Source organism: Copadichromis virginalis, linkage group LG7 (assembly GCF_057382275.1).
Source record: "Copadichromis virginalis isolate Kocher_CV1m ecotype Utaka linkage group LG7, C_Virginalis_male_GT1.1, whole genome shotgun sequence".
Taxonomy (NCBI): domain Eukaryota; kingdom Metazoa; phylum Chordata; class Actinopteri; order Cichliformes; family Cichlidae; genus Copadichromis; species Copadichromis virginalis.
The window spans coordinates 27,615,849-27,628,840 of NC_140624.1; the positions used below are offsets into that span (position 1 = coordinate 27,615,849).

At 37.8% G+C, this 12,992-nt stretch overlaps 1 protein-coding gene across 1 annotated transcript in view; it reads left to right on the plus strand.

Moving 5' to 3' along the window:
* Window positions 1-12,992, plus strand: part of zc3h18 (zinc finger CCCH-type containing 18) — a 59,081-nt gene that overhangs the window by 15,981 nt on the left and 30,108 nt on the right. The window contains exons 4-9 of the mRNA XM_085462797.1: window positions 2,417-2,565; window positions 2,765-2,860; window positions 4,810-4,952; window positions 6,144-6,173; window positions 7,837-7,951; window positions 8,570-8,841. Of these exons, the coding sequence (XP_085318923.1) occupies window positions 2,417-2,565; window positions 2,765-2,860; window positions 4,810-4,952; window positions 6,144-6,173; window positions 7,837-7,951; window positions 8,570-8,841 (805 nt within the window). The remainder of the gene's footprint in view (window positions 1-2,416; window positions 2,566-2,764; window positions 2,861-4,809; window positions 4,953-6,143; window positions 6,174-7,836; window positions 7,952-8,569; window positions 8,842-12,992) is intronic.

The following is a 12,992-nucleotide window of genomic DNA, read 5'->3' on the forward strand; positions in this document are numbered from 1 at the left end:
GGTAATTAATTAGTAGTGGAAATAATTTCTGGTACGTATCACAGAAATGTAGCAGTGACAATAATACTGTATGCTGTAATCGCACTGGGCAATTAGTGATACAAAACAACTGTTTTATCCTGTGAATAAAAGTATGTTTTTGTCAATGTACCATAATAACAGAGGCGAAACACAATATTGTGTCAGGACAATTCACTATTTATGCACAATAAATAAAGGAGCATAGCGCGACCATTTCTGTTCAGCGCCAGACTTGCTTGTAACCTGTATCACCAATTATGTTAAGAAAAATGACGCATTAACTACAACAGCAGACTGACCTTTGTGGGAATGCTTGGAGCAGACTAACCTGAGCTGGAGTGTTCTGGGACGTTATATTTTGTCTTTGAATGGCTGCAATCCAGTCGCCTCTTTGTTACTTCGGAAACATGGCTCGAACAATTTCTCTTCAACGACGTAATCCGATAACAACCGATCTCTTTACCCGTCGGCTTCCCGTAGCTGTCATGCGACCGGCTATTGCAGTTAATAATACAACAGCTTCTTGGCATTTTTTGTTTCTTTTTATCGCTGTGTGACTGATTTCAATTGAAAGCCTGCGTGCGCTAGTACCTCTTGCCACGAGTTCCCAGAATTCTTTGCGGTTTTACCCCCGAGTGACGTCACATTTTCAATCTCTATAGGGCGCGCCGCACTTTTTGAAGAAAATCCAAGACTTTTATGTGCGCCTTATAGTCGCGAAAATACAGTACTTGAAGTACACATACCAGAAAATTCTAGTTAAGAACCGTAACAAAGTATTCCTACATCTGATCATAGTAAATCATTGTTTTAAACTTCAAGAAAACACCCTAAACTCTGTTTTTCCTCTGGCATAGTCTACACAGATGAGTTTTTAAAGTGACATCTTTAGTGACAGTGACAGTCTCCAAAAGAATGATGGCTGTTGCCATGTGACAGTACCAGCTGTGAGAAATTGTCAACTCCCACAAACTTTTTAAGCCTTTTTAATGTATTAACCCTTTAGAGCCAATTGGAGCGGGAACGCTCTGTTATGCGTAACTATTTTTAAATCCCGGTAGCACTGCAACCACGTAAGCTAGCGCAAAAATTTTTTTTGCATATGAAACCGGAGGAGTTGTACTTACATATTGTGCCATCAGCTTGTCCTAGGTCACGGTTTCCTTCCACATAAAGCTTTGCAAAAACTGCATAAAAAGCGCTTGCAGGAACAAAAACATAATATTCCAGAAACACGCTTTGCCGGTCCGATCAGCTGTTCAAAACACTTCCTACATTGGAATAGACGTCAGCGCGAACTTTTGCATTTCCGCCATTACCTGGCCGAAACCGGAAGTGACGTCATTTTCGCGGAAATGTAGTCTTTTTTGCGATCAGGGCCTCAGGGCCTATACTGCTCTTTTTAAAAGTTATCTTTGACTTTATGACTTTCTGTGTCGTTTCTGGGATGCTTAGGACTCATATTGCACTGCTGGAAATAGTTTATTTTGATGCATATGCTGCTTTTTTGCAAATTTGCAGTATAATATTTATTTTCGTTTTTCCTGCAGTGTATAAAAATTGGTGTATTTCAAAAATAAAACTATGAAGACACTCAAAATAAATTTCCTGTGGTGGGAAACTATTTTGTGCAACTTTTTTGTATTTACAGTTTTGAGGGATAAGCCTCTTAAATTTCTCTAACTACAAATATATGTTAAAAAATCAAAACCGATTTTCAATTTTTTTGTAGTTTATTGCACTTTTTTGCAATTTATGTAATTACTATGCACTTAATGAATACATATTATTAAAATCTGGGCTATAATGGTTGTATTGATGTATAGCAACTTGAAATGCTCCCAAAAATGGCTCCACAGCATGTAAAAATATAATATAAGCTCTGGCGGACTTGGTTCTATGGTAGGTCTTAAAGGGTTAAGAATATCTGTCTGATTATTTCAGTTTATCTACAGTAGAGGGAGCTATTGAACTTTAAACTTTATTCAGCTTTAAGTTTTCCCCTCTGCTTTTAGACACTTAATAAGAAACTTTGAAAACAAGAAACTTTTAAGTGAAACTGTTGATCCATTATATCTTTTACTGCAAATTTTTAAAGTTTCACATAGATTGAGTATCACCTTAATTTGCTGCAAGATGATAATAAAGATTTGTAATTTATCTTTTGAACTGAACAGTAGCCCTTCCCACAACATACTTCCTAACATAAATAACAGAATACTGGTCAGATTAAGAAAATGGAATACTATCGGAAGTACTTCTTCAAGAATCTTTCTCTCATATTGGTGCCTGAATTCAAGAGTATCAATGTTGACATATAATACTTAAAAAAATTTCTGTAAACCCCAAGCAAAGTTACAATAATAAATAATAAATATTGTTGTGCCTTCTTCAGGAAATTGTACCTGGGGAATGAATTGTCGCTTTATCCACCCTGGAGTCAATGACAAAGGAAACTATTCCCTCATCAGTAAGCCAGATCTCTTCTCACCTAATGGGGCACCTCCTGGAGGACCACACCCACTCATACCCAATAATCCTTGGGTATGTGTGCCTCTGTTACAGTGACTGTACTTAGTACTGCTAAGACCCATCTATCATGCTTTTTTTGTTTTTTTTGTATTGTAGGACGTGAATCAATGTTGTGAATTCTGCGCTAGCTTGAATTCTGCTGAGAATCTCATCAGGCTTCTTCTGTATCTCTCTGCAAGTAAGATAAATTAATTATTCTTCGCTGTTTCAGGCTGCTCCTGCTGTGGAGGAACTGCCTCCACCACCACCTCCAGTGGAACCTCCTGTGGAGAGTGCCTGGGAGAGAGGACTGCGCCATGCTAAAGAGGTAAACAGTTCCACTGCTTGTCACTGAAAACTAAATTGAGCTTCCGCCAAATGGAAAGCCAATCACACTGCGGTGTGTGTGCGTGTGTGTGTGTGTGTTAACTACCTGCCATTATAGTCTGTTTAACGGCATTCCAAGCAAATGCTTACAAATAGAATTTATTGTATTTTCCTGTAGGCAGCTTGGAAAGCCTTACCCTTTAGCCTGGTAAACATTTATAAAGCCTAATTTGTTAACCAAATGTGTTTTGATGTCTTGCATTTTGCCAACAAGGTGTTTGTTAAAAGTTGAAGCTTAAGCAAAAAAAAATAAAATGATAATCTGCTCAGGTGCCAGTTTTGAGTTACAAGCGTGAAAGTGAAGACACTCACACTGAACTTAAATGTGTGAATAAAATTCTTGCATAGTGAGAGTCTTTACTGCTAATGATTTCACATTTTCATGTAGAGTGAAATTAACAAGATGGGTGCAATTAATAATGAATAATAATCAAGTTTATGACAACATCACTGTAAATGAAATGTAAGGTTTTTTACCACGTATCCCGCTGAGCATGAGAGAGTGAAGTTAAACGGGAAAATCACTTGCGGGGTCAAGTATTGGAAATTAGTTTGCATAGATGTTAACATCATTTTGGACAAAAATAGGTGCACTATATAAACAGTCCTGTTGAAACAAGCTCTTTTTGTTTCTGGAAGAACATCAACAGATTTTTGACAGTAGTCAAAGGAGCTTGCAAAGAAAAGCGTCTGGACTTCTTTAAGTTGCTTGAAGATGTTTCACCTCTCATCCGAGAAGCTTCTTCAGTTCTAAGGTCAAATGGTGGAGAGTCCCAGATTGAAACCTAGTGGGTTTCCCCCCACAGAGGGACAAAAGGACCCCCTGATGATCCTGTAATCGCCCAGGATGTGAGTGGGCGTTAAGGCGTCTGGGGAGGGAACTCAAAACTGGATTATAGATGGCAGACAGTTGGTGTCGTAAACCACCGCCTCTGTTCAAAGATGGTCGCTCACGCTTCTTTCACTCCTCTTTCAAACCATCTGTCCTCTCTATCCAAAATGTGAACATTGGCAGTCTTGTCCTGTGGAGGTGGCTCTTCTATGTTGTGCCATGCGCTTGTGAAGTGGCTGTTTGGTCTCTCCAATGTAGAGGTCTGGGCAATCCTCCACAGGACAAGACTCAGCTGTCCATCTGCATCTTAAGGATAAAGGACACTCTTTCGAGGATGCCAATGTTCACATTTTGGACAGATGGTTTGAAAGAGGAGTGAAAAAAGCCATCTATGTCCACTGTGCGCGACCATCTTTGAACAGAGGCGGTGGTTTACGGCACCAACTGTCTGCCATCTATAATCCAGTTTTGAGTTCCCTCCCCAGACGCCTTAACGCCCACTCACATCCTGGGCCATCTGACCTCAGGAAATCACATGATAGGGTGGGGCCAGGTTTCTCAATGAGCTCACCCGAAACCCTGGCTGATTGTGACCCACACCCAGTTTCACACCTTGGCTCAGGCGATTAGAGGATCATCAGGGGGTCCTTTTGTCCCTCTGTGGGGGGTTACTCCCACTAGGTTTAAATCTGGGACTCTCCACCATTTGACCTTAGAACTGAAGAAGCTTCTCGGATGAGAGGTGAAACGTCTTCAAGCAACTTAAAGAAGTCCAGACGCTTTTCTTTGCAAGCTCCTTTGACTACAATGACCTGGATGACTGAGAACCTTCACAGACACTTTTGACAGTAATTATTTTACTTACAAGGGGGTACCTAACTTCTGAACTGACCAGTTTCAGCAAGCCATTCATAGTATTAGACATACTGAACTTGGAACGTAGTCTCACCGATATTCCTGTCATGATAAAACTTTGTGTGTTAATGTGGGCTAATTGATGACATCAGTCACAGATTGTCAGTATTTCAGATTGTTCTGTATGTGTTTGGATCTCACAGGTGCTGAAGAAGGCCACCATTCGTAAGGAGCAGGAGCCTGACTTTGAGGAGAAACGGTTTAATGTGACGATTGGAGAGGATGAGAGAGAGTTTGACAAAGAAAATGATTTCTTCAGAGAACGCAGCTACCGTGTTATCAGAGAGTATGACTTACTTCACTTCATGTAGTTTCTGTCAACACCTAAAAGTAGCCCACATGACAGTAACATTCACACAAAGCATAAGTCTCAAATAGAACCCCCCTGAAGTTTAGCTGGAATGTTAGGCTTGTTGATGTCGATAGAAAAACAGGTGATAAACAGAAAGTCAAGTGTTGCTCTGATTACACCTGAGCCCACCTCCATAGGCCACAAGTCCCATCCCAACAGGGATTTTAGATATTGGTGTATTTGATTATACTCATTTTTTTTTTTTCAGAAAGTTCCTAAAGTTATCCTGAAACCCTGACTACTGGCTGTTTTTTCTTATCTTGTGCTCATAATATACTCTATATTGCCAAAGGTATTTATTCAACCATCCAAATTGTTGAATTCAGGTGTTCCAATCAATTTCATGGCCAGAGGTGTATAAAAACAAGCACCCAGTCATGCAGGCTGCTTCTACAAACATTTGTGAAACAATGGTTCATCTTAACTCAGTGAATTCACACATGGTACCGTAATAGGATGCTACTTGTGCAACAAGTCCAATTGTGAAATTTCATTGCTACTGAATATTCCACAGTGAACTACAAGTGGTATGATAACAAAGTGGAGGTGATTGGAAAGAAAAGCAAGTCAGCTACGAAGTGGTAGTCAATTTGATAAATTCATGCTCCCAAAGGGAAGGTCCCATCCTATTCCAACATGACTGCACACTAGTGCACAAAGCAAGGTCCATAAAGACCTAGATAGGTGAGTTTGGCATGGAAGAAATTGACTGTCCTGCACAGAGTCCTGACTTGAACCTATCTGCTCTAATTCAACCTTATTGGAATGAATTGGAGCAGATACTGTGAGCCAGACCTTCTCATCCACCATCAGTCTCTGACCTCACAAATTCACTTCTGAAAGAATAAACACATTACTAAACCTTGTGAAAGCCTTCCCAGAAGAGCTAAAGCTGTTGTAGATGCAAAAGGAGGGGCTACATGATATTAAACCCTGTGAATTAGGAATGGGATGCTGCTCAAGTTCATATGTCTGAAGACAGACGAGGGAACGCTTTTGGTAATATAGTGTAGCTGTCAAGACAGCAAAACTCGTACCAGTTTACCGTTAACTATAAACACCATTATTTCCTAGTACACACATCATAATATTTTCTGTTGATGCTGATCTGCTTCTCCTTTTTAGTGAAATGGACTTCAGAGATCCCATATATGGGTAAGTTTAATAAAACTCATAACACAGAGCTTTCAAACCAGTTTCAGTTTGAATATGTTTCAGAATCTATATTATCACTAGTCAACTGAGCAGATTTGTAATGGTTTTAATGAATTTGTCACAGTAGGTCATGCCTTCTTTGAATACTTGGGTAGAAACAGTATTCACGTCAATAGCGTCAAATCACAACAACAGTCACCTTAGTGCGCTTTATTTTGCAATGTCAAGGCCCTACAATAGTAGAGAAAAGGCAAGCCTTTGGTGACAGTGAGAAGGAAAAACTCACTTTTAGCAGGAAGAAAGTTCCAGGGCTGTTCATTAAATGCAGGGTTGTGTATAAAAAGTCCAGTTTTTATCATGTAAGGCAACTGGCAAGAGTGAAATCTTTTCTTTCTAGGCAGCACATTGAAACAGTGATCCATGCTTTTATTTCTTCCCGTCTGGACTACTGTAACTCACTTTATGTGGGGAGCGATCAGTCGTTGCTCTCACGTCTGCAGCTGGTTCAAAATGCTGCTGCATTACTCCTAACAGGAACTCGTAAAAGAGAGCATATAACCCCTCTCTGCACTGGCTGCCTGTGTCTTTTAGAGTTCATTTTAAAATTCTTATGTTTGTTCACAATCTTGCCCCACCTAACCTGTCTGAGCTTCTTCATCCCCACACACCCTGTCGGTCTCTCAGGTCAGCTGACCAGCTCAAGCTCAAAGGGGACAGAAGCTTTCCTATCGTGGGTCCTAAATGGAATAGTTTGCCCTTGCACGTTAGAGAGGGCCCTTCACTGTCCACTTTTAAATCACGTCTTAAAACCCACTTTTATTCTTTGGCTTTTAACCTCAGTGAGACTGAGTTCCTCTTATAATTAAATAGTTATTTAATTAATTATTTTACTTTTTCCTTTATTTGGCTTTTATTTATATCTTATGTAATTTTATTATATAGTTCCAATGTACAGCGCTTTGTATTAGCTGTGGTTGTTTTAAAGTGCTTTATAAATAAAGGTGATGATGATGATGAAATACAATGTGAGTAAAAGGGTGAATGAAGGAGGAATACTTAGTGTATCATGGGAATCCCCCAGCAGCCTAAGACTATTGCAGCATTACTAAAAGAGGATTCAGGGTCACCTGATTCAGCCCCAACTATAAGCTTTATACATAAGGAAGTTCTTGACAGTAGGGAGGGTGTCTTTAACCCAAATGGGACCTAGTTTCACAGAACAGGGGCCCTGAAAGCTGAAGGCTCTGCCTCCCATTCCAGTTTAAAAAAAAATAGGAACTACAAGTCACCAGTCTGAGAGTGAACTATCGGTCAAAAGTTTTAGGACACCCCAATTTTTTCCAGTGTTTTTTATTGAAAATTATGCAGTTTGATTTCAGTCTGAAATGAAAGCATAGTACAAATAAGCAATTGGAGTTAAAAAAGAAATCATGGAATCAATGTATAGACCAAAATGTATAGCATCCTCTTGGTGCTATGTTATTAAAATTGAATTGAATTAGGATAGGGTGAGCTCAACGTAGCTGATCTGCTACCCCCAAAAGGGACCAGTGGAAAGAAGTAGTAGCAGATGAAATTATTGCTCATGGAAGCAAAATCATTCATAAAAGTTTGGCATATTAAATTCTGTAAAGTTTTTTAACTTTCTTTCTTCCTCCTGCAGAGATCCATATGCTGACCCATACTATGACTATGAAATGGAAGCCCTGTGGCGAGGTGGTCAATATGAAAATTTTAGAGTGCAGTACACTGAAGCTCCTCTTCCTTATCACTACAGTGTGAGTATCCACCCCACGATACAAGCAGAGCCAGACACTTGTAGTTTGGTCTTCTGGAGCACTGTAACATAACAGTTTACCTCAGGTGTGGCTGCTGTGCCATTGGTTGTCCTTCCTAGTTTGTTATGTGGCCTATGAGGCCAGCTAAGAGTGTGTCAAAGTATATCTCTTTCATAGACCGTTTTGTTTTTTGCTGCCTTATTAGACATTTCTTTCCATGGAGGGCTGCGCAAAATGTTACCATTGGCAATGGCCTGAATTTTGTATCGGATCATGCAAACGTCTCTTTGGTCACAGCTTCGCTGCGACTAAAGTAATCTCAAACTTTTTTTGTTTGAAGGGCCACAGTGAGGTCAGTAGCCTCCCTATAGTAAAAAGGAATCATTCATACTGTCAAGTGTGATCTGTTATCATACTGTTACTTTACACTATAATTGGAAATGGTATGCAATTACTGTAAAACATTAATTGTATATTCTTCAGAGACACGATAAGAAAGATGAAGTACAACAAAAATAATGTAGAATAATTATATTTGAATGTGTGTGTGTGTGTTCTATCAGAACATATGCATTGTTAAGGACCACTTTTTGTTTTTTAAAACTCCCATCTCAGCAGGAGCGTGAACGCGATCGCGACCCTCGGGAGCGGAACCGTGATCGAGAGAGGGAACGAGACCATCGCGAGAGGGAGAGGCGCCAGCGAGAAAGGGAGCGGGAGAGAGAAAGGGAGCGCGAGAAGGAGAGGATGCGGCGGAAAGAAGAATGGGAGCGGGACCGGATGAAGCGAGATGAGAAGGAAAGGCCAAGGATGCGTCCTCCTCGAGACACCAGGGAGAAGAAAGATGAGGACAAACTGAAACCACGCTCTCCAATCAGCCTTCCTCCGAAGTGAGTAACATATTTCAGGCAAACTGGTTGAAATGTATGCATTTTATTGTTTTCCAGCATGGGTGTTGCAAAATGGCTCTATGGCGCCACCTATGAAAGTATTGCCAGCACATAGATTGAGCTACATGATTGAAATTTGGTACACAAATGTAACATCCCACAATGCAGAAAAAAGCCCATGGGACCTGTGACCCAACCCCAACAGGAAGTGGGCCGTTTTAATTTTACTGTGCCATTTTGGCAATTTCGTTACACGTTTGTGAACTTTTCTTAGGGATTTTATTTCATCAACTTTACATTTTGTCAGTCTAAAGTTATGACCTAGGCCATATTAAATTGCAGAACTTTTGAGTGCATGTAACGCCATGGCGAACTTCGATTATTCACCATGAAATTTTATATTGCTCTTATTCACATGTAACTTGTCCAACTTGGACCAAACTTCTCACATGTGACAAGGCTCTGTCCCCCACATTTAAACTGGAGTGTTTGGCCATGGTCACAGCGAAACCTTATATTTGTTCTCTTGTTTAGCAATGTGAAAATGATTGCGGACCAACATAGTTACACAGAGGTGGGAGGAGAGTGAGTGAGTGTGTCAGTGTGTGTGTGCGTCATTTGCAATCTTAATCAAAATACAATAATTTCATTATTACAGCATAACATTACAATGTGCTTGACTATTTTGTTTATTTATATATTTTTAATTTGTTAAATGTTTCAATTAAAAATTACTTTATTTTAGCATTAAAATAAAAATTTTGATTAAAGGGCACATACTGGTGAATTGACTATTAGAGAAACATAAAGAATTATTTGGGGAATTGTTAATACTGTTAATTTAGTGCAGCTGTGCCATAAACCTTGTATTAGATGATAGTTATACTAATATATTTAGTAAGCATTGTGTTAGCGATTACTATGACCATTAAGTTCCCCAGAAAACCATCTGTCAGTCAAACCCTGCGTGGCACATTGAAATTGAAATGTATAATAATACAAAAAATAATGTTCCATAGAAAGTTTATTTTAATAATGAATTCATATATTTCAACTGCAACTTGATCTTTTTTCTACATCTCTTTAATATCCCAATATTATTATTATTAGTAGTAGTAGTTTATGTTGTCTTTTTTTTCTTTTCTGCTCCTCATTTGGGACACTTTTAATTAATGAGTACATGATTTCGTAGCACTGTTGGTGTTTCCCTGGAAATATTGTCTAAAAGTATACAATGTTGTGCGTTGTTAAAGTAAACATGACACTGTAATAATATCAACAATGTGCACGCAGCACATTAAAACATCCAAAACATTTAGTAAGGGGACTCCTCACAATGATCATCGTAATGACTCATTAAAGAATGATTGGTAAGATTATTTTTATTTGTAAGTCACAGTGGAGAGATGTTACCAATGGAAAATGATTGTACTAGCAACTACCAGTTCATCTTGGGTTTTTTTGTTTTGTTTTTGTTTTATTTGTTTGTTTGTTTTTGTTACATCAGCTAAGGCAGAGGTGACAGAAGGAAGAAAAATTACAAAGACTACTTTGTTATTATGAAATTACTATTTAGTGTGTGTGTGTGTGTGTGTGTGTGTGTGTGTGTGTGTGTGTGTGTTGTTTTTCCCCACTCATAGTCTCTAGTTTTGAAATTATGGAAGTCTCCTCATAAGCCTCAAAAGCAATAATGATGACCTTTCTGTGTCCTGGAATCTCAACAACATCAACATGTTCAAAGAGCTGCTTTCACCTTATCATGGTTGAGAAAACGAGTAAATCATGGGACTTTTATTTCCTTCTTTCTTTTCTTGTATCTCCTTCACTAATTCAACTTAGGGTTGCCAGACCATAGATTTAACGCAAAACTATTCCTCGCATATAAAGACAGTTAATAATAAGTTAACAGACAAACCATACCATAAATAAAACCACAGAACTAGCCTTTTAGCTCTTTTGCCAAGCATATTTGTACTATCTATTCTGTAACAGCAACTGTTTTAATAAAAAGGCATGTCTAGTTGCCTTCTCTTTTTGTTAACCATCTTAATTCTTAAGTCTGAGGTTACTCATCTGGATAAACCGGATAAAGGCAAACCATTCTTGTAAAAACAATAGACAAAAACGTGTTCTACAACTCCCATTCTTAATGCCATGACTTTCAGTGAGATTATTGCCTTCTGCCTTTTTAACATGCAAACATGAAAATTACAAAAGAGTAGTACAAATTACAAGTACAAATTTAAAAAGATCACAGATGTACAAGTAATTAGAATAATCCTTTAATTGTCCCACAAAGGGAAATTTGGGAGTAGTAATAAGCAATAAGTAATATGTAAGTAAATAGCCGTAGAATCAAATTAATTAATGAAACTGGAAATCTAATCTGGCTTGTGCTTTCCAGAAGACTTTTTAGATCTGATTAATTACACTTATAAAGTTCTGGAAATATCCCATAACCTTTGGTGTACACCATGGGCTTCCTGGCTTTAATTGCCCAACTTCCTTTTTTTGATCCTTTCTCACGGGAAACATTAAGTCGATAAGAATTTTGAGATAAAAATAACTTGTGTTTTGTTGTAGTTCTATTTTTAGATTTGTGAGTTGTAATCTCGTAACATGACTTCCACATCACAGTGGAATTTCTCGTTCCCTAGGCGATGTGTACCTTTTGTTTACTTGCAAGTGCAAAGAACCTGCAGTCATTATTTTTTTATTTTTATCCAATGTAATTTTAGGTAACTGCTTCAAACTGTTTGCAGGGTACACATATAGTATAATAATAAATCACAAAAGGTTTCCTGTGAGCATTTTTAAGGAGTTCTATATGCCAACATACTGTTTACCCTTTAGTGGGAATATCCACTAGTATTCATTTCCTCCAACAAATATTTACACGATACACACTTGAAGAAGATCACTGGAACCTTCGCAGTGTTTAAACAAAACAAAACTAAACTAACATAGGGAAAATCCCTTATGTATTTAAATATTGTAGCTGTCTTGTGCTAGTCAAGGGATGTCATCATGGAAGATCTTTTTTATCGACGCATGAAAACTTATATATGTAAATATAAATATATTAGAGGTGTTTAACTCTATTTAAGAGACACATAATATAAAACAAAATTAAATGACATATTTTGACAGTTGATACTTGACTTATTTACTTATGGATTGATATAAATTTTTTAGAGTAAAAATTTTCATTTGATACAAAGTTTGGTTTATTGGCAAATATTTTTCTGATTCTGACATAATAGTAAAATGGGCTACACAAACGATAACAGTTAGTCATTTTACCTTTTTAATACCTCTGTCCAAAACAATGTGGGAAATAGGGATATGTAAGCTAGGGAATAATAAATACTAATATCATACATCAATATTGTTGTGTGAAAACACTGGGTTCCTCTGTTTTGTTTGGTGGAAAAATGATCATCTTTATGTCATAATGGAGAAATTTTTGAGCTCCATCGAGTGATGATTGAAGTGTTGTTTGCATCATACCCGTTTTAATCTAAAGAAGGGAAAAAATTCCCAGGTCTGTTTTGGGAAATGATTTTGAGTTGTGCTCTTTGCTGTTAATAAGCCGATTTTGATTTTTAGTTCTGCTCTTTCAACTTAATCAATCAGCTTTGACAATGTTCTTAGGTAATAAGTACTAGTTCTAAAAATACAAGGACAAAATTGTTATTCTAGGACATTGTTCATCCGTCATTCATCAAGCGTGACCTTTTGTACATTTTTAAAAATACTTTATGATGTACCAGTGACATTTTTCCACTTTCTTTCGGTCATTTATGAGGAGGAAGTTAGCTCATTGCACCTGAATGTCTGAACGCATTTAGCAGCTTTTTATCTCACTCTAGCAGAGCTTGTTTTATGACCTCAGTGACTAATGTAGGAAAGCATGCTCATATCCTAACTGTTGCTTTATCACAGTATTCAAATTACAGTAGTAAAACTGAAGAGAAGAAAAAAAATTAGTTAATAAATTTAAGTTGCAGTAAGTATAAGTGTACCAGTTATCATTCCCAATGCTTAGTCAACAAATCAGTTAATAAATCTGGTAATAATAAATATTTCAGAGTCAGAGTAAAACAATTTAAAATGATAATTAAAAAGTGAACGTGAAACAGATAACTCTC